Source organism: Netta rufina (assembly GCF_964035555.1).
Source record: "Netta rufina genome assembly, chromosome: 16".
Lineage (NCBI taxonomy): Eukaryota > Metazoa > Chordata > Aves > Anseriformes > Anatidae > Netta > Netta rufina.
Genome location: NC_140140.1, coordinates 13090282 through 13114512, shown reverse-complemented (window position 1 = coordinate 13114512; position 24231 = coordinate 13090282). Strand labels below are relative to the sequence as shown.

General features: G+C 46.2%; 1 protein-coding gene across 1 annotated transcript in view; it reads left to right on the top strand.

Moving 5' to 3' along the window:
* Positions 1-1378: 1378 nt before the first annotated feature.
* The window catches only part of TAF4 (TATA-box binding protein associated factor 4), a gene marked incomplete at its 5' end in the record, with an annotated part of 37543 nt that continues 14690 nt past the window's right edge, over positions 1379-24231 (top strand). The window contains 4 exons of the mRNA XM_084296590.1: positions 1379-1694; positions 3689-4777; positions 22833-22999; positions 23358-23477. Of these exons, the coding sequence (XP_084152716.1) occupies positions 1379-1694; positions 3689-4777; positions 22833-22999; positions 23358-23477 (1692 nt within the window). The remainder of the gene's footprint in view (positions 1695-3688; positions 4778-22832; positions 23000-23357; positions 23478-24231) is intronic.

The following is a 24231-nucleotide window of genomic DNA, read 5'->3' as shown; positions in this document are numbered from 1 at the left end:
TGAGTGACCTTTTGGCAAACATCTCCTGTAGACATATTTCTGTGTTTGGGGGCAGGGTAGGATATGGAACTACTTTAGGACCGTTCCCATTGCTTACTGGGCCAACTGGTGAGCGGGGCAATTTGCTCCATGTCACAGCACTAGGAGTTAAGTGATCTCCACAAACTGTCACACAGAAAGCACTGGCACCCATCTTTGGGCCACCCTAAGCAGAGAATCCTCTCATCCCTGACCTATTTACAGCAATCCAGTCTCAGGGAGCTCAGAGCACTTACTCTGACCAGTCTCCACCGCTGCAGCCCTGCTGTCACAGCCAGCAGGCCGGTGAAGTCTGGGCAGGGCATTAGCAGGTGCTGAGTCGATCCCTGCCACGCAGTTCCAGCCTTTAATGCCATCCATTCCCAGCACACAAGAGCAGAGCTGATTTTATAACCCTGGACCCTTATAACACTGCCACACGAGGCCCTGCTTCAGGCTCGCTACCTCCCAGAACTTACCCGTGCTCTCTCTTCCCGCTCATTTCGCTCCAACGCCTCAGCCGCCTTTGGAAAGCAGCACCTGGCCGGAGAGAGCGTTAGCGAGAAGCCAAGTCCTATTTTTTTCCACCCCGACCCTATTTATTGACTTCCTTGATGGCGCTTGCACAACGGGGTCAAAGTGCGGCCCCCCCTCACCCCCCCCCACACCCCATGGGCGCGGAGCTGTCCCCGCAGCAAGGCCCCAGAAGGGAAAACCCGGGGGGGGGGGGGGGAGACGGTGCCGGGCCCATCACCCACCACCCCCCAACACCTCAGCGGGCTGCCCCCCAACCCGGAGCCGCCTGTCTGTCTGTCTCTCCGCCCGTCTGTCCATCCCTTCCCCCCCCCTCCCGTCACACGCCTCCAGCACAGGTGCGGGGCGCCCTTCGGAGCCGGGAGCGGCGGGGGGAGCCGCAGCCATTTTGCGCCGGGGCAGACAAAGAGCCGCGGCCTCCCCCCTTCTTTTTCTCCTTCTTCTCCCCCCACCTCCCCTCCCGCCACCTCCCACAGCGGCCCCCTCCTCATCCTCCCCCCTCCCTCCTTATCACCCCCTTCCCTCCCCCATCCCCTCCGCCACCAGCGCCGCCGCCGCCCGCCTCCCAACTGAGCCTCCGCAGCCATTTGCCCCGCCTTTTATAGGCGGCCGCCGGCCAATCAGCGGCGGGCGGAATCCCTCTCCGGCCGCTGAGGTGAGGCCGTGCCCGCGCGCATGCGCGGTGGCGGAGCGCGGAGGGGAGGGGGGGAGAGGCCTGAGCGTGTGTGTGTGTGTGCGCGCGGGGGGGGGAGGGGGGAGGAGTGGAAAGGGGGAGGGAGGGGGGGGGGGAGGAGGGAGCCGCTCACAGGAACCCTCCAAAAAAAAGATGGCGGCGGGCTCGGATCTGCTGGATGAGGTTTTCCTGAACACGGAGGTGGACGAGAAGGTGGTGAGCGACCTGGTGGGCTCCCTGGAGTCCCAGCTGGCGGCCTCCGGCCACCACCACCAACACCACAAGGCGCAGGAGCCCCTGCGGGCCGCTGGGGGGCTGCTGGGGAACCATGTTGTGAGCAGCGGCAGCCCCAGCCCCAGCCCCAGCCCCGCCGGAGCAGGAGCAGGAGCGGGAGGAGGCACCGCGAACGCCCAGCCCGAGAGCGGCGGCGGCAAGATGGGGCTGAGCGCCCCGGAGCTGGCCAAAGCAGGTACCGCCGGGGCAAGGGCTGGGCTTGGGCTGGGCTTGGGCTGGGCTGGGGGGCGCCGGGGCCCTCCCCTCCCCCGCTCTCCCCCCCTTTTGCCTTCCTCCCTCTCCTCCTCCTCCTCCTCCTCGCCCTGCCGGGAGGTTGTGGGGTGGGGGGGATGGAGGCTGTGTGGGGAGAGCCCTCACCCCCCTCACGGTGTCCCTGTGTCCCCTCAGGGCTGTGTGTGCCCCCTCAGGGTGTCCGTGCACCCCCCCGGGGCGCCCCTTCCCTTTTATTCCCCCCTCCTCGCCTCACGATGTCTCCCCCCTCGGCTTTAGGGCCCCCCACACACACCCCATACTCCCCTATGAAGGGGTTTGGGGTGACCCCGGCGCTGAGGGAGGCTCTGGCCACCCCCCTGCACCTCGTGGGGCGCCCCCCGTGCCCTGAGCGGGGTTAGGGGCTGCTGGAGGGGGGGCGTTGGGGGGATTTCCCCCCTTCTTCCCCTTAGGGCCGGCTGGGGCAGCGCTCCCTCCCTTCCCCCGGCCCTGTTCCCTGGAGCGCAGGGGGTGTTGTGGTGTTATTAATCATGACACCTATTTCCTGCGCGGGAGGAAGCCAGGGGGGGATCTACGAGGGGAGGAAGTCCCTCAAAACGCGCTCTCCCCCCCCAAAAAAAATAACCTACCAACCTGGGTATTCCACCCCACCCCCCCACCCCCCCCTCTTTCTCCCTCCCTCCTTGCGGGGGCTTCAGGGGGCAGCCGCCACCTCCCGTTCCTCCTCTGCCCTCAAGGGGGGGTTGTCACAACGCCGGGTCCCCGGCAAGGGGGAATTGAGGCCATGGCACCCCACCTGGTGCACTGCCCCCCTCCCCGTTCCCCCCACCCCGCTACCTGGCTGTGTGCTCCCTCCTCGCCTCATGCAGATCCCAGGGGGTGGGATCGATGCTGGGGGCTGAGGGCTCGCTCCATGGGAATGGAGGGAAGAGGTTTTTCCAGGGAATAATAATAATAATAATAATTTAAAAAAAAATGTCTCCCCAGAATCTCTCTGCAATTCCTCCCCTCCCCCCATTATTTTTTTTTTTTTTTGCTTCTTTTCTTGTTGCTGAAGTGTAAGAAGATGTTACAGACCTTCCGTCATGATTAATGAAGCTCTTCTAGGAGGATCTCCTCGACCCTCGTAACGTGCATCTCGATGTTTGCCTGTCACTGTTCTTTTCCCCTTTCTGTCTCCGTAGGGCCAGGACCCAGGCTGTCTGTGATTGTACTTGTGGTAACGCCAGGCCTCATCAGGGGGGCGTGAGGATTATTCAGGACAAGAAGCTACATCATCTTGTCCCTTCTTAAACTCAGCTTTGCTTTTCATTTGTTTATTTCGTGGCTATCTCTGGCTGTGGGAGCTTCAGATCCAGCAGAACAAATCCTGTAATAAGGGGGAGGGGGCTTCTTGCAGCCTGCACCAGGCCTCACAGGACTTCTTACCTTGGCAGGCTGATGTTTTTGTTTTCCTTCAGTTTTTCATATTTTGCTCGTGTTGAGCCTCCTGCTCTGACTGACTCTGTAGGAGATGAAAGGATTAGGGGATAACATGTGCTGGGCATAAGGAATATGTCTTATTAACGTGTTGTCTATTGCCATTTGCCCCTCTTGCAGTTGCAGTCCTGTTGATAAATGTGGTATCAGGCTCTAGAATGGGGAAGAGGGCTGAGATGATCTTCCTTCTTCCTTCCCTCAGATCATATCAAATCTTTTTTTCCCAATTTTCTCCTACTGTAGCGATGAGGGTGAGGGTGTTATGGCTTGTATTGAAGCTACCAATCTTTGGTGGGAAATTGGGGGTTTGAGGATAATGTCTTTAAATCCATCTTCAGTTTATTCTCTATCTCGTTCTCTGGGCTGCGTGCAAGTAGCCTCGGAGATGGAGAAGACTTGGTGATGAGGGAGAACGTTCTGCCTTTGCTGGAGTTCTCCTCCTGCTCGTTCTCTCTGTTTAACCTTCTTGTTGTTTTGCAGGAGCAGGAGCGGTGCAAGGGGGTGTTATTAATCATAACACCAGGTCCCAGACTTCAGCTCTGGATGGAGCCACCACGACGAGCACCAGCACCACCACTGCAGCAGCAGGAGGATCTGAAGTCACTGCTGCTCCAGGGACCCTCAGTCAGGGCAAATCGGTGGTTATCAGCACCATGGCGACTGCCATGTCCACCAGGAATGGCAAGATCGGGACCACAACAGTGCAGACTCTGAATGGGAGTAACGTGGTGATGAACTCTCACCACGCGGGAAGTGCTGCTTTCTCTGGGACTCCTGTGACTGCCAACCCCGCTTCTGCACCTGCTGTTGCCCCTCTTGTTAACAACGGACCTGGATCTGTGGGAAAAGGAAATACTGTTAACGCCGTTTTGCCCTCAGCTTCCAACACTGTCATCCAGACTTCTTTCCTTAATACTGCTGTGTCCTCCGCATCTTCCTCCTCGCCCACAGTTATCTCCTCGCAGCCGCCACCGAGCGTTGGAAGCGGGGCCCCTACGGTGACGCTCGTGAGGCCACCGATCCACACAGCAGGACCCACAGTGGCCGCAGCTGGGGCGGCCACTCAGAATGGGAGCAATACTGTGATCAATTCAACCATCAGCGTGGGGAGTTTTCCTGCTGTTGCTACAGCCACTGTGGGATCTGGAGTTTCCCTCCAGACGTCGCTTGTGAACAGCCAGCCTGGTACCACCGTACCGGCAGCTCCCGCCACGCAGGTCATCAAAGCTGAGTCTCCTAAAACGATAGTCCAGGCAGTGTCCCAACAGCAGACGCTGGCTACTGCTGGCCAGCCCAGTACTACAGGGGGTAACATGATTATTGGGCAAACTATGCAAGCTGGGCTCTCCAATGTTGCTCCCAATCCTGGTGGGATACCTCCTGCAGCACCTGGCACCCCGACGGGAATGGCTAAAGGCACTGCCAACACCGTGGCACAAACTCTGCCAAGGACTCCAACAGCAACGACGAGTGGAATCAGAGCAACTTTGACTCCTACAGTTTTAGCACCTCGTTTGCCTCAGCCACCTCAGAATCCAACTAACATTCAGAATTTTCAGTTGCCACCAGGTAAGCAGAAGCTCAAGGGCTTTTATTTCGGGAACGTACTTGCAGGGAGGAAGATGTCCAAATAAGATTTCTTGCTGTTTAATTGTGAATTGTGGAAAAGGCATCGCATTTAACAATGAGCATTGTCTGGTGTTGAGCAGTAGTGTAGTAGCATTCTACTACTAAGGGTATGATTTCAGGTGGCCAGAAAGTCTTGTGAGAAGGAATAATTCGGAAATAATTCTATCTGGTATCTTCGTTACAGCATTGGCTGTAGATGAAGCTGCAAACTGCCAAAGTGTGACAATGAAAAATTATCAAATGAGACGTTGCTGTTTCATTTTCACAGAAGGCGTTTTAGGGTGGTTTTGTTGGTAGTTTGTATAACCTCTGCGTGCTGCTCTGTTCCCTCCCTGTCCCTGTGTGCCCCCAGTACCATAGAGCACTCCTGAATAGAGGAGCGGCAGATAGAACACAAGAAAACCACCTTCTTTTCCTTTAAACACCTTCAAAGTCTGCCTTAAAAACTCCCAGATTTGAAGCTTGCGATCGTCTTTTTAGTCACTGGAGTTCTGATACAAAAGGCAGTCTTCCTATGTCCTTACCTCACCCTGTTGTGTCTAGGGTTGCAGCTTTTGTAGTAGTAGCTAGTATCGTGCTCAGTGCAGAGCATCTCTGGGCACGCAATCGAGTCCTGACCTCAGTGGGTGAGTAAAAGGCAGGATGAGAAACATTTCTCTTTTGAGAACTGTTCTGTCCCTTCCGGAATACCCCAGATTTGGAGGTGGAAGGTTATCTATTTACTAGTATTTTGAACCTGGCTTGTACTTGTATCAATGCTTCCTTTCTAACTGAAAGTAGGAGTGCAAGCCTACACATAATTCCCTGTGTTTTTAATAGTGTGTGATAACAGGTAGATTCTTACTGTTTGCAGGGCAGTGTACAAAGAACAACTAATTAAATTTTACTACCAGTACCTAATGGAATCAGTTTTATTTGTATATTATCTATTTCATTAGTCTTAGTAAAAGCGTGTCTGTTGAGACACCTAACAAACATGAAAGCAGTGCACCTGCTCTACAAGGTAGAGCAGCAACCACACCGTGTGACTGCACACGAGCTTTTTGTCAAACATGCTATTTATGGCGTTTGATGCCATGTAGTTCGATGAAGTCTATCGAGCATTCAGTACCTCTGAGTTGTAACTGGCATAAATATTCCACGTTTTTTTGTGGAGAGAGCTATTCTCTGTATGAGTAATTTGATTGAGACGTGCTAATTTAAAAAGCATCACTGCAACTCAGACCTTGAATTCCTAGTGCTTAATTTGAAACCTATAGGTTAATAGTCTGGAAAAGCCTTATTTATTTATTTATTGCCACAGTGTATCAAAAGATTTTTCAGGTTTGCAATCTATTGCCATGTATACGTCCATTTTCACTAATACTGCATTATAAATCTGATTATGGGACAAATGCTACTCTGGAGCCCAAAGGGACCTCTTTTCCAGGTAGCTGATGTTTTCAAACCACCATTGCATACTGAAATGTGTTACACATTGAAGCAGCCCTGCCAGTCCTTAAGCATAATTGGACCAGAAATTGCTCCTTTGGAGGTCTTGATAGATCAAAGTAAAGCTATATAGTTTCTAAAAGCTTGGGGTTTTTTATTAAGCACTTTTCTTGTCTGTCCTACACTTTTAAGAATATTTATAACTTCAAAAGAATAGCACGACTCCTAATATAAGCATATATTCATGACTAAATAGAAATAGGAACTTAGATTTTTGCATGATAAGACAGACTTAATATTGGAAAGGATTTTTTTTTTTTTTAGTGGAATGTTTTGTGTTTAATTCTTTTGGTTTACATTTTTATACTTTGCCAAAAAAGCCAACTTTGCAAATGTTCTGCACGAAGCAAAGAACAACTTGAGAACTGATGGATGCTGAGCTCTTAACATCTTGCAGGTGCAAGGGCTAAGCACTTCTGAAAAACCTAACCGTATGCAACTGCTTTAATCTTTAGCAGAGTTCATCTACATTCATAGTGAAAGCAGAATAGATGAATATGGTTTCAAAATCTTATTTCAAATTACATTGTGATAGGCCAGAGTTTTAAAGGCAGCTTGGCAGCGTGAAGCTGCAACTGCAGTGCTTGTACGCTGGGCAGCCACTGCGTGCACCGCATTTGCATCCCCAAGTTTGTGCCTAAAAGTTAGTGGTGTGTCTGTACCAGAGGTGGTGAGACTTAGTGCATGAAAGAGCTGGAGATTAAAGACTGAACACGTCACTTTTTACACTGCTATTTACAAATACCTGCAAAATCCTCATGGAAGGTGTGACCAATAAGCACCCCGTGTTTTAGAGTTATTTTCATACCCTGATACACTGTTTCTGGCCCTCCAAAGTACAGTTACAGTTTCTCATTTATGAAAAGCAGAATGTAAAATGTCAGTAAGTGTTATTAGCCTGCGCTTTGGCTAGAGGTTTCTAATGTTCTCTTAAAAAGAGCATGTGGAACATAAGTTTGATCAGCACGCTCTAAAATACGTCACTTTTAGGATAATGTTTTGTATCGAATCAAGGTGGTTGTATAACAAACAAATCATGTAGCAAATTTATTAATAACAAATTGGAGGTGTTTGAATTGCTAATAGGACGAAGTTGTTGTGACCTTGCAGGATTTTGGTATATGGTTTCCCAAAGAAACTGGACTGTTCAGAGCATCTGTGCGTTTATAACAGTTTCCCATTGACGTCTATCTGGAAGAGAACTACTGCTCAGTCTTTTCTTCAGTAGCTTCATGGTCCAGCTGGACAGATCGGGGTAGTGAAGGTCCAAAAGTAACCTTATTTATAACTTTATAGCAAAGACGTGGAAATGTTGACAGGTAACTTGGTAGGGAACAGGGAGGGGGTAACGCAAGCATGCTTCTCTTTATGCATGTGACTTTGAAGACGCAGCATCTTTGAAACTGTGACTGAAAATAAATTAGATCCAGTTCTTTGTTTTGGAGTACTTCAAGCAATAATATGAAATGTGTTGTGTATAATCACCTGGTAAGAGGTAGGAAAATCTGTGAGTTTGTTAAAAACATTGTCAGTGTTTTGCTGGTACACTTTTCTGCTGGATCTTCTGAGTAACTGAGACTTTGCTGTAAGATTAATCTTTTGCAATGTAGGGGTTCATAAAGTGATTAGAGACCATCACTGGTAGGTAGTAGAATCATCTTGTAAGGTGACTGACTTGTGTGTTTTAAAATCCCTTTTCAAAATACTATCTCCTCCTGCAATGCTGTAATACAATTGCAAAACCAAAGTCCAGGAGCTCATGCTCACTTTAGCAGTATTGGCAGCTTGAGGGTTCAAAGATTTGGTTTCTGTTCTTGGTGGAGGTGCTTTCTGTCGCTACTCTCCTGCTTCATTTTTATGTTCAAGCATCTCCTGACAACCTTTAAGGTGCCCGCTTAGAGAAAGGAGCAGCTTGGAGAGATTGCTGCAGGTATGCAGTAAGAACAATACGCAGCTGGTAGCTCTCTTGGACAGTTCATCTAGCTTAGATGAAAATGAAATCTAGAAACCTTCACTTCCCTCTGTCCCCTTTTTTCTTTCTTTTACCTTCTGAGCGAGTATTAGTACACACAAAAAATTGCCAGCTTGATCCTAAAGCTTTTTTTTCTTTTTCCTGATTAAGCAAGATTGCGACACTCCATTCTGTTTGAAGATAGGACAGGTTGTTTTTATAGTTTATGTAATTTTTTTTAAACTTCTGAGCTCCTGATCAGCATTCTCATTAGCAGTAACGCAATTGTGCAGCTATAGTAGAGCAGCTATACAGGCTTGTTTTGCTTTGTACCTAATGATAAAACTTCTTCATTGCTTCTACAAGACTCGGTTGAATCTGCCAGGAGCTGTTGCTGGGGGTGAGAGTAGGCTTCTCCACCTTTTCCTTTGCGGGGGCCTTTCCTGTTCTGTGTGTGTGGTGACTCCGGGATGGGTCATTTCTCAGCCCTGGGAACCATGGGGCTGTTTGAAAAGTTGAGTGTTCCAGAACTCCGAGCAGTGCTCGTGCAGCTGCCCCCGGCCGTTGGTTTCAGCTTCCTGCTGGTGCTTCTGAGGAGCAAGGGGAGCTGTCCGAAAATCGGGGCCCTGCTTCAGCACACCTTGGAGGATGGCGTACCACTGGGGATACCTCGAAGGTTTGCTTTACAGCCCGAGAGGCTGGATACTGAATTTGGTTTGAAATGGGAGGTTAACTTTCGTAGAAACCACCGTTTCTTAGCTCGTGTCAGTTGTTCAGTGAGGATTGTAATGCCTCAGGCCTCGGTTATTCTGCGTTAGGATGGGAAAAGTACCTAAGCACGTGCCTAATTTAAAATGTGCTCAGGTCCTGTCAGCTTGAGCGGTGATATTTTTTGGAGCTGGCATCACTGAAAAATAATTTTTACAGGACTAGTTTGGTTTCCTTCAGTAAGGAGCTGGGGTACTAGGCTGTCAGGCAAAAGAGTGGGTAGGAATAGGAGAAGGGCGTCAGGTCGAGGAGAATCAGACCACCTTGTCATTGTAAAACACTTGGTAAACACTTTGTAAAACGCTTTTCCAGTCCGAAGGTGGCATTTTTTGGGTTACTTTGTACTTGAAGTGTACCCCAGAAGTGCCTAAAATAATTAGACAATAGGAATATAAACACGTAAGGGACCTACAGCCTTCCATGCTCTAAGAAATACAGAAAGGAACAGAAGAAAACTACGAAGTAGTGGAATGTTGTTCTTTCTATTTCTTACTATCAAGCGAGTTCAAACATATCCTGATTATAGCTTCCCTGCATCACGCACGTGCTGCCAATATTTTGCCTATTAGTTGTGTTGGCATGGCTGTGTTTTGCTCCAAACATCTCGAACATAAAGTGATAACGGGAATTTCGTGCAGCACGCGTAGTCTGCTTTACTTTCAAGGCATTTTACAAAACTCGATCCTTGCAACATGCCCGTGTGGTTGGTAAATAAAGTAGTATGAACTCTGCTTTAAAGCTGGGGGAAAGAGCGAGTGAGAGGAGTTCTGACTTGCCCAAGGCCATGAGGGAATCGATAGTGAGCCAAGATTAGAGCTTTGGGAGTCCTGTACTTGGCGCGTGAAGTGGTAGCTCGCTCTCTGAAGGGTAACCGTGGATCTCGTCTGAGTGCGGGGTGGATTTCATGTTCAAATCATGCATCAGCAAAAGGAACATTCTGCTTTATTTGAAATCTGTTACATCAGATCTGCCATATGTCACCAGGCTGAAAGTTCTCGCTGCGACTTCTCTAATTAAGGAATCCTGCATGCTTAGCTTTGTACCCCAAGGAACCTGAAAATGAGAGGGGTGCCTGGTAGGATTTCTGTTGTTGTTACAGCGAATGTCACAAGGCAAACAAATGCTTTGTTTGTACACATCTGATAAAGGTGTCTCTTTAAATGTTGAGATTTAATGGGAAATATAATTGTGATTCGACTAAGCTGAGCTATGAAAGACATTAACTTTGCTTACTGCTCGCTTCTGTTATGGAAAACACTGCTGCTCCCTGCAAGAAGAGCACACATGGATTTGTTTTATATACCTGTCCACACTTCAGGTCACCGTCTGTCTATGGCTTGGATATCACTAGTTTTGTGATGTTGATAGGTGAGTAAAAGTGAGCACCTTGTGTTTTTGGGGCATTTTGCACTCTGCTGTTGTAGGAAGCTGTATGGTGTTTGCACGCTCAGTGAGCTGAACGAGTTTCCCATCTCTGGAAACGTCTGTGGGTTACTCTGAAGTGCAACTTCTTGGTTAGAGGACCACCAATTTGGTGCTGCCTGGGACTCGAGTCACTCATACAGGGCACTGCAGCAATGCTAGCAGCTGAGAATGAAAACGTACCAGCATTGGACACTGATGTGATAAGACACAAATCAGTAGGTAATGCAAACGCTCTTCAAACGAAACCTTTTGGTGTATGAAAATCCTTCCTGTTTGTCTGCTCTGTCTCGGGAAACGATATGTAAATATAATCCTAAGAAGTCCGTGAAGGAGTTCAGGAGCACAGATAAAATACTGGTAGTAGCCCATGTGGGTTTTAAGAGAAGAGATGGGCTGGTGGAAAGCCTGCTCTCTGCTCTCACCAAAACTGACAAATAATGCGAGTCTCTTTGGTATGAAACAGGCATAGAAACCACATACAGGCAGGGCACGTTAAACGCTTCTGGGCTGCTATTTGCAGTTCTCGTCAGAAATATTTGAGACAAACATTTTAACCTGAAAATAACTCATCTTGTCAACTCTCGTCAGGGTTGTTTGGTGTGGTGAAACTTTTTATGAATGTTTACAACTCCATTTATCTGTCTGCATCCGCTCCCTCAGTTTGCTGTCACTGCTTGATGTTAACAAGAATGCTTCTGCCAGTTGGAAGGCACTAAGTGTTGCCGAGCTAACTTTTTGGTAGGTGTGCTACCTCTTGTGAGAAAAGATTTGAAGAAGCAGCTGGATGAAAACATGTAACTTTGAAAAATGTGTTTCCCACAACTGAAGGCAGTGAGAGGAAAGAATTTTCAGTGGTACCTTGCAAGCAGCTGCTTGGTCTGTATCATAAACTGAGAAGCTGAAGGAAGACTGAGCTCAGAGAGCTTACCAGGAGATTTGTGAGTGCCTGTCCACCATTGGGATGTTCCTGCTCGTAAGTTGTGTCACCCGTGAGCATCACAGCTTTCCCTCCTGTACGTCGGGACTGAAGCCTCAGCACACCTCTGACAGGTTGCACGTGGCTGTTTTAACAAGACGGTGGCTGTGCGGATACTCAGGAGCTGTGTTTGTGTTGTTACGAGTTGTTAATGCCCTGACTTGAGTTTGGTTTTAAACTAATTAAGTTCTTGATGAAACGCAAGAGGCTGTAGTTTATTTATATTGATACAGGATTCCTAAAAGCTGTATAACCTTTTTTTGTCTGAACACAGGCTTTGCTGCATCACCCCTCCTGCACGTTTCCTCCTGGCAGCAGAAGGGAAACGGTTCATACAGCAGGCGGCTTTTCCAGAGACACAGTTGTGTCCGCACTGCACGTGGTTACCCTGAAATATTGGGGCAGAATGGTCCCGTTTCCACCTGAAACGTTGAGAGAAGTACAAAACCTGTGTACAGATGAGGCTGTAATTAAACAGCTGTAAAGATCGTGTGATCACTCATATTTCAAATTAAACGAGACCTTTTTCATCGAGACCACAGACACATGAATAGGTTAGTGTAGAAAAACTGCTGCCTCAGGAGCAAATTATGATTATTTTTTCCCCCTTCCAGGACAGTTTTACCTCAGCTTAATTTCAGTTTTTCACCCCAGTTCTATTCTGTAGTAATTTCCTTCCAGAAATGCTGGTCTTTTTCTGGAGGCACCGGAGTCTCGAGGAACCGAGAGCCAAGTTTTTACCACAAAGCCTCCTGCCTTGGAGTAATTTTCTTCATATGTCTTTAGTGGAATATTTAAGGTAAAATAAGTCTCCTTGAGGCCTTAGTTGTGCCTTTAACCAAGTGCTTTTTTAATATAGATTTTTTCGGTGAGGACAAATCGTTGATTATCATTGCTATGTAACGGTATAGGTTATCAATATATAATCAAGAAAGAAGTGATAACTATAGGGAGCTGAGAGCAGGCTCAGCACTGCCTTGGCAGAGCTGTTCTTAAGGCCCTGTACAAACACAGACATAATCTGTCGTCCTGGAGCTTTTGTCAGGTTAGAAATAACATGTTAAAAATACGACTTTCTGCACTTGTATTACCAGTGATGAGAAAGTTATGCGTGGATTATAAAGGGCTGACTCTCAGCAGAGTGCAGAAGTAGGCTGTAAATCCTTGTACCCAGGGACAGTCCTTTTACTCAATATTTGTATGGGGTTTAGCACAAGGTTTGACTGTTGCCACGCTCTTTGTGCTATTTAGAAAAGTATATTGAGAAAAATCGAGTAACTTGTTGTTAGCGTACAACTCTATAAATATATATACGTTATTTATAAGTTGATGAATCAGAACCATACATTACGAGCACCACTTATCTTTAATTGTGATGCTTTTTTCCTTAAAATGCATTCCTAAACGATTCTTCTTTCCCAGTAATGCACTGCCGCCGGTACCTGGACAACTGGCCACACAACACTTGCATGAGTGAGTGGCGTTGTTTCACGTGGCGGTACGACTGCTGTAAGATCTTGCCTCGAATCTGCCTGCCTGTAAAAGCAGTCCAGCTTATTCCACCTGCTCTGAGAACCTCACACCGCCTGAGTTACGCTGGTAAAAGCCCTCCCAGGCCTTCTGCACAGAGCAAAGCACGTGCTGGGTGCTGTGCAGCCAGCCAGCGCGGATCCACCTGCAAAATGTGCTGGAGATAGCAGCGAATAAACAAAAGCTCAGCGCTGAGCTGCGGTGCCGTGCCCCCCGTCCTTCCTACACGGCTCGGGGGGCAGCGGGGCTGGGGCAAGCTGTCTCCACACCTCTCACACTTTATGAATCGAGCAGCTCGGTGAGGGAGGGTCAGGTGTAGCCCGGCGCTCAGCGGTACCAGCATCAGGTGCGTTGCAGCTGAGTGGCGGCGCGGCGAGTGGGACCAGTCACGCCTGTGAGTCAGAAGCGCAGCTCCCAGGAATTGCAGCACCCGTGGCGAGAGGCAGAGGAGGTGACCCAAGAATGTTTGCTGAGGGATTGGTGAAGGAGGTGGAAGGGATCTCGAGTCCGAAGGCTCGGAGCGGCCGAACTCTGCACGAGTTTGTAGGGATGTGTGAGCGGCTGTTGGCGCTTCACAAGCAGCTGTGTGTCATGTTTGCTTTTCGGTGGTGTTAAAGAGTGGACCAGGAAAAGAGGCAAGTGGTGACGCCACGAACTTGGAGCTCCTATTTCCTAGCATTCTTCCTTTTTTTTTTTTTTTTTTTTTTTTTTTTTTTTTTTTTTGCAGAGTATAGTTGGGTTTTCTTCCCTCCCTCCCCTCCGTGGGGGAGGGGGAGAGCAGGCACTAATTATTTATAAGTGTTAGTCATACCCAGTCATTAAGCTTAGTCATTACTCAGGACTGTGCTTTTGACGGTTAGTAAAATCAAAACTAGGCTTCGTTTCGCTTAAAAGCGTTGCGAGCGTGAGCTTACAGGTGTGAAAATACTTTTATTTTTGTGTTCATACCCCGGCTGAAACAGCAGCGCTGTTTAATAAGCGTTGCTATCAGCCAGGTGACGTGCAACATCACGTCCACGGTGAGCATTTGTATTTGAACTCGCAGGCATTGTGTTTGGTGTGTTCTCAAGGCAGAACACCTCCTGTATCGGCAGTGGGAGCCATAAAATCGCAGGCTGCTTCTGCAGAGGAGGGTCAGAAGTGAAAGCTTGCACTGGGGCTGCCCTTGTCTAGGGAATTGTCCAGCGTGGGGTCCCTGTGGCTCCATGTGAAAAGGCAGCACCTGCAAAGCTTCGTGTCCCTGCCAAAACTGCCCAGAGCAGGGCATTTGCGGGGCACTCAGCTCTTTTAGGGTGTCACTTTTAGCAGGAGGGCAATGAGCATTGACTGCAGCGTTCCTCGCTAGGTGTTTGTGTGCAGGCTGTGGTGAGCTCAAAGCAGCGTGCCCATTTCCATTCCATCGCATGCTTGAACAGCTCCCGTGTGCTGGTACACCTTGGTGTAGGCAATGTGTTGGCCAGAAAGGAAGGCTGGCTGGGTTGTAAAATCCCCGATTCAGAACGACATCAAAAGAATTAGCAACCCTCTGTTCGGTGTCTTCCTTTCTCAAAGGCAAATCCGATTCTGGCATCACCGTGGTGGTGTTTGCTGTGAGTACATTGAAATTAGCAGCGGAGCTAAGTCTGCATCGCTTCGGGAATCAATAATTAAAGTAATTGGTTTAGGACCTGGTAGTGTTTTTCTTTCTTAGTTCTTTCTGCACCAGACGAAAGGCGGATTTGTGTGCTGGTTGGGCTGCAGTTCGACAGAGCTCGCTGCTGTTCTGCCCCGATCTGCCTGACCAGGAAGGAAAGCTAACACGCCTTCAAGGAATAAGACTTTCCAGAACAGTCAAAAGAGTTTCAGTTCACATCACGGTGTTGAAGCATCTGTCAAATACTTCTTTATAAAGAACAGAGGTGTTTGTCAGAGCACTTGCACACCTTTCCAGCTGAGCAGGTAACATTTCCCTGTATGGGGTCACTGCTGAACACTGTGGCTTTTTGGCATTCCAGCCTGACATTATTCCTTTCAGCATGTTCTTGAAAGACTTGGGAATCAATACTGACAAGTTGTTCACTTTGCTACTTGGAGAATATGGTGAAGTTTGGTAGTTTGAAACTAACTTCTTGCATAGTAGGAGTAAATAAAAGCTTTTCCTATGCAATGGAGTCCCTTTTGTCTCCTAACACTTTATTAGGAGTTATAAAATTATTATTACAAAGAAAGTTATTATAAAATAATCTTTTATTAGAAGTTTTTCATGATGCAGACTTGTGTACTTCATCTTAAAAAAAATAATTTAAATTTCTTCTGCTGTAGTCAGGATTCATGGTGATTTTTGAGGTCTGTTTCAGCTATTTTAGTAATAACCATAGGTCAGCTATTCAAGAAATAGAGTTTCAGTGATGCTCTGTGTTGTGTGTGCACATGGGAGGCGAGGGGGGAGCACTGACAGGCAAAAGGACTGGAGGGCTGTAGGAAACTGGAGCGGTACCAAAACTTTGAGGCTTTGTAGTGAGGTGAAATCTGTGTTTGTTCCACCTTAAGCCCAGCAGGTGCTGAGCATTTAACAGCCAGCCTTAAGGTGTGCGCAGCATCTTATGGCTGTGCGTTGGGTCCAGCTGCACAAATCCCTGGCACTCGGTGCTGTAGGGTGCCCGTAGCTCTGGTGGACGTGGTGTGTGGGCTCGGTGTGCTGGACAGCTCTAGCACTGCCTGGCAGCCTCATGCTTGCAGGCCTGCTTCTGCTGGTTTGTGTTCCTACAGGCTGTGTGGCACAGCGAGCCGTGGGTTGGTTTTCAGCTGGCATTGTGGGGTCTGAGACCTGTGCTGCACCGTAAGCACCGCGGTAACACTTGTAGGGCCGAGACACTTCTACAGGTGTCCCAAACCACCCAGGTTTGTTCGTGAAGCTTTAGAGCTTGCATTGCTGAACACCTCAGAGATTTGGGCAAGAAAATTCAGGTGAAGGTTTTCCCGGGTTGGTTGTGCAGTGCCTGAGGTTCAGAGCACCTAAACTTTGCTTGCTCCCCACCCCGCGCCCGTACCCACAGCGTGCCAGGAAATGCACGGCGCGAGGAGGGGTCCGGGCTGCGGCTGAGAAACTGCCCCGCTGTTAGGTCCTGGCTCCCTTTCTGCTTTGTGGCATGGTCCCTTCTTGATGAACTGCTGTCACAGTCTGCATGCGACAGAAAAACGCATGGAAATTATTAATGCAATTAATGGAAGCTCGGCCGAAGTCCTGACCCGTTTTTACAGCCCCAGCAATATGTCATGTTGAATCCAAGCGACTTTCAGTTTCCCTTTGAATCTGTGGCTAGTACTTGGCACTCTCTGGTGGGGTTGTGCAATAATTCAGGGTGGAAGGGACCTTTGAAGATCACTTGAACTAAACCTCAGCTCCAAGCACGGTGAACTTCAAAGCCCGGTCAGGTTGCCTGGGGCCCATTCCAGCACCCTCACCTTGCAGTGCCCTGTGCTGCGCTTGTTCCACTTTGTCAGTATTTCTCCTGCTCCGGGGGGCCCCGAACTGAAGATATTCCACATGCGACCTTGCAAGTGCCAGTTAATGAGACTCACACGTCCCTGATGAAGCTGGCTCCACGTGTGCTAATACAGTCCAGTGTGTGGTTAGCTGCCTTCCCTGCAAGGACGTGCTGCTGGCTCCTTTCAGCTTGTGTCCACCAGGACCCCTGTGTTTCTTTTTTATTTTTCTGTAGAGCTTTGGTTTTCAGCCTGTGCTATAGCATGGGGTTCCTCTGTCCCAGGTTCAGGACTTGTTTGTCCATAGACTTGATGAAATTCCTATTGTCTTAATCCTCTAACTTGTTGAATTCTCCCTTAAAGGCTGCCCTTCCTTGTAGCATATCAGCAGCTCCCCCGGTTTGTTGCCCTGTGCAGGCTCGATGAGTGTTTTCCATCCCATCACCCAAGTCACTGATAAAACCGGTGAGAGGTTTTGGTGCCAGCATAAAGCCTTGGAGGTTGCCAGCAGTGGCAGTGCATCTGATGATGGTGCACAGCTCTCAGCAGGTACAGAACAACGCATCCCTGGTACCATCCAGCCCACGGCTGCGTTGCCATTGAAAGTTCTTTGCTGTTCATCCTGTTTGTAACCAATATTTCTCGTGAACTGCTGTGCAGATGGTCCTTCACGAGTGCTGTGCGCCTGATGGTTTATTATAGAAGCTCTTCTTTGACACTCATAAGCAATTCCAAACCTGTCTAAAGTTGTCCTGTGCGAGGGGAGGCTTCCTTGGCTTACTGAGATTGTCACGGAGCTGCCAGGAGCTTGCAGACCCGTAGCCTACATTAGCTGGCTTCGGTAGGTTCTTCCCTCTTTTACTGGCTTCTTATTCCTGCGGAGTGAGAACTTTATAGGCAGGCCAGTTATCATAAGAGGAGTTAGTGTTGGTGTCAGCACCAGGCTGTCCTTCCCTCCCTGTACGAAGGGCCGCTGGCATAGATGTAATTGCTGTTGAATGCTCGCCCTGTGGTTAATCCAGGCAGCGATCCTTTGCTCCAGCTGTCTCTCCACTTTTCTTCCACCTTTTTTATATTGGGAAAATCTTAAAAACTTCTTTTTGTAAAGGTTTTGTCGTTCCAGGGGTCTCTGTGCAGCTTGATCAAATCACCTAAAGAGCATTGACTCACCCCCCTGCTTCTTAGGGTGTCTGTGGTGTGTAGGGGATCAACTTGCAGACCCTTACGGACACTTGCTTTCCTGTTCATTGCAACAATCTCTTCTGACAACACAGAAAGGATACTGATACTATCATAAAGCTTTCTTCTGCTAACAGGGCACTGCCCGTGTACAATTACTGTCAGATTTTTATGCCAGCTCAGAGTTGGTAACATCTTGTCGCAGCTGAGTGTGTGCCTGAGAGCTGTGGGTGCTAACTGCTTTGGCATTAAGATAACCTCTTAGGTGAAATTTCCTGGTAAATCTAGATAGGATTTGAAGATTTGTCAGGTTCCAATGAACTTTAAGATCAATTACCTTATTTTCTAGAGATATTTGTTCGAACTTTGATTTCCTGCACCTGGACTGTCAGTCCTCTAGTTATTCTATGGGGCTTGGATGTCTTTTCTGACATGGGCGCTGTGTGTTGAAGGTGGTGCTGTGCTGTCTAACAGTGCTTCCTGAGCCTAAGGGTGTGTGGTTTTTCTTTTCCTGGAAGCAAAGCTCAGTTCCTTTTTTGCTTTGAGAAGAGAATCTCAGAGAATTTCCTCCGAAGACTGGAAAAGCGTATCTTCTGTGTGATTCCAAGAGCATGCATCCATTAACTCCTCTGTGTCTGTCTCAGCTACAAAAAAAAAAATAAAATTATTAGAAGTCTATGTTCATTAACGATGATTCTGAGTAGGTCTGGATCAGACCATGGGCTGTACTGTGGGTAGTGAGCAAAATCTAAGTTTCAATCTATTTGTTCTTCAGGTCGGTATCAGAAATGCTGCAGTTGCTTTTGATCTGATAGGACACTTTGTAGGTTTTGTATTTCACAGCTACGGAAGAGTTTCAGTCCTTCATGCAGGTATGACAGGAAGGAATGCCCGTGCTTGCTGTCCTCGTGCTGGGTGCGTGCTGCAGTTTCAGCACCGCCTGGTGTGCGAGTAGTCCCTGAGCAGCGCATCCATCACTTGCTGTGAGCTGGGCTGACACCTGGCTGTGTCTGCTGGGTGTGCTCATCAGGATGACACTTCTGGACCCTGCAGCTCCTCAGGGCTGTACCCTGCAGATGCCTGCTGTACCTGCTGGAAGTTTGAATTCTGTCATTCCAGCTCTTGTACGTGTTATTAATCCAGCTTTCTAGGTTTACCAGAGAAAACATCTTTGGTTCTCTCAAATATAGAGGTTCCCTGCAAGAGAGAAGCTGCGTGTCTCAGGAGTTACCCAGGGTGGTCTACAGAGGCTACAAGATCACTTTTTATTTTTCTATCTTTATTATTCTGATAGGAGTATTTTTTTCTTTAGCCTTTGCTAAGGCATGACATCTTTCAAAGGAAGGGGAAGGCGTTAGAAGAAAGCCTGGTTTGTGTTTCTCTGACATGTCATATGGGCAGAGCTCTTTGCATTTTATTCCACTGCGCAATTTTACAACTTCTATTAATTTAAGAAAAAAAAAAAAAAAAAAGAACAAAACCCTTTGAAAATAGAAATGCCATTAGCAAATAAAATACAAATAGCAAGAGGCAAAGAAGACAATGTAGAGTCATGCCACTGTGCCATATAGTAATGAACTTTTCCACCCAAAACGTCTCTTGAAAATTAGCAAGATCTGGAAAGTTCTCTGCAACAAGAGTATGTGAGATGACCGTTGCACCAGTTAGGAGGACAAATCCTTGTCGGTGTAAGGAGAAACCCAACTCAATTTTGCTAATCCTTCATTTGGAGCCGTGATGAATTGTTTAATTCAAACTAAAATAGGAGCCTCTTTCAGGATTCTGTTAAGCTTCAAACTTCTAACAAAAATAGTAATTAATTTTAATTTTAATTAGTTTTTTAATGAGGGCTTTGGAAAGAATGCTTGAATGTTTGCATTTTTAACAACGAATATGATTTTTGTAGTACATATTATTAGAGTTTCTAGGAAAAAAAAGGCAGCGATATTTAATATATGCAGGGATTTTATTGTCACTTCTTTCTAATAGAACATCTGCAATGATCTTTGTTAACTGATTGGCCTGAAACAGCGATTCAGCCACTTGGGGAACAAAAACCTGGATTGTAAGCTTGAAACAAAAAGCATTTTTAATTCTTAAGTAAATGTGATGCTGAGTTTAATGGAGAAGTGAAGTACCTGGGTACAGTACTAGCTGTCGTCTAGTACCTGCTGGTCCTTTCTGGTCCGGATCATACAGCATTTGTACCCTTATGCTATGGAGTGTGAGATTATGGTATTTCTCTGTATATCAATATTTAAAATATACATTTTTGGAACTGAAAAGATGTATATATTCACACATGAAGCTCCCTTTTACAAATTGCCAGCAAGGTCGGAGAGATGTGAAGTGGTCAGTCAGAAATCAGTCGCCCTCCTTGTGTTACGGATGAATTTCTGCACGAAAGTTTCACTAACAAACTTCATCTCCGTCTAAGTTCTTACACCTTTTTTGAAATTATCTCTATTCCAACAAGACACGATTTCAGGCAGGTAATATGTGTGAAATCATCGCGCTGTGATTAAAGCTTATGCAAGGCTGGGCTGCTGCTTGTAATTGTCTCTGCGCGTACACGTAGCCGGTGAAGTGCTATTGCACAGCAATTTATCTGTCAGCGGTAGACCCTAACTTAAAGATATATTAGAAACTGTATAAATTGAAAATAACTGTGTATCAAACAGGAGTGCAGTAAAAAGGAGCTATTTAAACAAGGACAGATAGGAATGTAGCTGTGCGTGAATTACTTTTTTATTATGACTTCAGGACTGGAGTGAAGATTCAGGCTTGCCGTAGGTAGACATCTAACAGGGCAGTGCCCTGAGCCAAGGCTTCGATTACAGCTGATTGTTTTGTCTGTCGACTGCCAAGACCTGAACTTCCTTGGTATGTTCTGTAAGCCTTACGCTAACCTGCTTTTCACCTGTGTCAGCAGCTGTGCTGTGTCACCGTGTAGGCACGCTGTAGTTTGTGTGGAGCTCAGGGAGAGCATCTCATGGTCCTGGCACGGTGCTTGCCCTGCAGCACTGGTCACCTTTGCTTTGGTGCTTATCTCCAGGTGGTATCTGTTACGCTGGGCTTCTGGAAGGAGAGAATACACAACTCCCCTAAAGAGCTTGTGGTGTGTTCAGTGTAGCAGGAAACCCCAAAATTGCATTTTTTAAGAAAACTTTGTTATGGATGTCAGTCTACTTCTGTGCATTTCAGGGCTTAAGCGAAGCCCTATGTAATTGTGCTTGACCTTTTGATTTGCTAAAAGTTAAACGCTAATCAGCCAGATTTAATATTTGACGTTGTCTTGAAAATAGCTCCTCTAATCAGGCTTTCACTGTCCTTGTGTCTTCAGCTATAATAATACCAGAGATTTCCACTGGTGCGGTGTTCAGTTTCTTCAGCTGATTATTAAGAAAGGTGACAACATTGGGCAACAAGAATTCATCACCTAAGATTTCATATTTACACATTGGGAGATTGTTGCCAAGTTCTTTTTGTGCAGGAATGAACTTGGCAAGCTAGCAAGTCACTTCTTAGGCTTTAAAATACTGAATTTCTCCTTTTTTTACTTTTTTTTTTTTTTTTTTTTTTTTTTTTTTGGTGTTGGTAACCCTGTTCCTGTGTTGTGAGGATTTTGTTAAGAACCTGTTGGTGGTTCTAATGAGCAGCAGAGAGGAGCAAGCTCTGAGGTTATAAAATTTCTTGTAAGCTGTGCTGGTGATGAGTGGCTTTGCTGTTGTAATTAAGATGCATCTCTTGACATAAGTCACAGGAAAAAAGACCTTGCTTTTTGTGGTGGCATGGAAAATGGTTTTCCAAGCTTGACAGCTAAACTTAAGCATATTTAGTTCTGCAGTCTTCAAGATTATAAACATTTTCCCCCTCCACCATTCCTTCAGAAAGACAGCTTGAGAATATGTGCTTCTAGATACAGCTCTTGTCCGTAGCACGTAGTGCTCCCACCTTAATGCTTCTAAACAAGCTGTGATAGAAATTTACCATTTTATGTAAATGAGCTTTTTGATGTAAATTAACATCTGTGTAATACTAATATAATAATGTTTTCCTTTTGATCTCATATTTGTAAAAATCAGTATATGGATTTTGTAGCTGAACACTAATTTTCAAACCATCCAAGCAAACTTTTTAAGGCGCTGTCTGTAGACATTTCAACACTTCGACTAGAAAACCAAATAAAAACTTGATTCTGTTGTGGTAGTCATGCTATGAGATCCCAGAGAAGAGATCTGTCTCCATGGATCACATATAGGCTTTTTATCCACAGAGTAACAACTAAAAATGCCTGGTTTCAGTAGTGCCTCTTCATTGTCGTGGTGAAGTTTCCTCCTGTAGTTCGTTGCTCCAACAGGCTAACAGGTTTTGGGTGCCCAGTTTGTTTCCTTGGCTGGCTTATTCGGAGCTCACAAATTCCTGAGACTCTCACAGACTGAGATATGAGGAATGAATGAACCCTTGAAAAAAAAGTTCTTGTTGTCCTGATCCTGTACGTGCTTCAAGAAAAAGAGACTAGCATCTGAAAATCTGCCTGTTTGGGTCTGGTTCCCTGGAGCTCTCCGGTGGGGTGAAGTGCATCGATCGGAGTGATTGAGCAGGGAATGGCTGCCTCGTTTCCCTCTCTGTTTTATTTCCCTTTTGGGGTGTAACATGGCACAGTACAGTCTGTTGCTGATGCACATGAGTAAAATTATGATTTTATAACCGCTTTCATTACTAAATTTGTTGCAGGGAAATTAATTTAGAACTTAGACAATTGTGTTCCTCTTGCTGGTGAAACCTAGTTTGATTTTAATTTCTCAAAAAGTAACAGGAATCTTGCTTAACGGGAAGATCTTGTGTTAGTTGCTGTGTTAAATAAAGCATCTTTTACTAGAAAAACAGCAATTTTTATGTGATTACGAACTTTAACCTCTTGTCTTGTGAGATGTTTGGTCGGGAGGGATATGACTCGTATGTGCTCATGCACACCATGCAGAGCATTTTGATGAACAAAGAGTCCTTCTGCAGTTAAGCTATTCTATACAAAATATGGTAACACATCAAGGTATTTTGCTTTTATTCCAAACTACTTTTGCTAGCTGTGTAGTACTTCAACAGCGCATTCATTCCGTTTACATATCCAACTTGGATAAACCAAAAAAATGTGTTCTTTCACATTTGAAAAAGACGGTATGTTTCTTGACTAATTTCTTTTTTAACAGGCATGGTCCTTGTGCGTAGTGAGAATGGGCAGTTGCTGATGATCCCTCAACAAGCCTTGGCTCAGATGCAAGCACAGGCGCATGCCCAGTCTCAGCCTCAGAATACTATGACTCCTCGTCCTGCTACACCTACCAGTGCTCCTCCAGTACAGATATCGACGGTGCAGGTTTGTTCAGTCATTTGCAGTGTTTAAAACAAAACAAAACAACAAAAAAAGGCTTTACCTGAGAAGAATATGCCAGAAAGTAACGTGTATTTGAAGATTTGAAGAAGCCATCGATGAAACTGGTGATATACAGACTTTCCCGTGTGGCATGGGCATTGAGTTTTGTTCTGAATCTGTTACAGTTTGGCTGGCCTTCATCAAAAATATTTTTACTTGTATGCGTGGCATTAATTCTAAAACTTCTTTATAACATTAATTGAATAAAAACATTCAAGACCAAATATGGTTAATAAGGGATTGGTAGATTATATTTCAAATTAGGAACTACCATGTTTGATTATTTTTTCTCTCTCCCTAGGCTCCGGGAACGTCTATTATTGCACGACAGGTGACACCAACTACTATTATCAAGCAAGTGTCTCAGGCTCAAACAACAGTGCAACCCACCACAACGCTACAGCGTCCTCCTGTTGTGCAAGTAAGTCTGTAGAAACAGAAGGTGTGCCTGAGGTACCTCACTTGTTAAGATAAGGTGAAAGCCTTGAAACTGTCAGAAATACAGGAATTAGAATTGGAAGCTTAGTGCATGGAAGAAATATTTTATGGATTATCCTTTCTAAACCATTTGCAGATCTTAATTTACTTTAGATTTTGGATGAGGCTATAAATATACATATACGATTTTTTAATATGTATATTTTTCATATTATACCTGTCTGCATATGTATGTAAAGGTATCCTGCTATAAGTTTTTATAATTGCAGAACTGGCCAAAATAAAGGAACTTTTATGCCTTCTCCCTCCAAAAAGTGACACTATTTTCCTTTAGATTTGGAGCTTTGGCAGTAATCCTCTGATGGATCTGAAGTCCTCCAAATCCTGCAACAAACTTTACAATTGCAAACAAACAAAAACTTGCCCTGGTAGCCTTCTCTTCCACAAGCCCTCTCGCTTTTCTGAGTTTATGCTTTGGTTTGTGTACTTGTGGAGATTCTAATAGCCCTAGGATAAACCGTGATGTCTTAGTATGGCAAGGTCTCTTCTAATTGATCAGCCTGTATTAATGAAAGGCTTTCTTGTTGATTTATTTTTTTTTTTGAGGGGGAGGAAGGGGAATGCCAAGTTTAAGACGCAGTACAGAAGTGTGAAATTCTCCCGTTGACTTCCAGGCAACAACACGATGTGATTGCTGTTGCCTAATCATATAATAGTGCTTTCTTCATCCTTGGAGT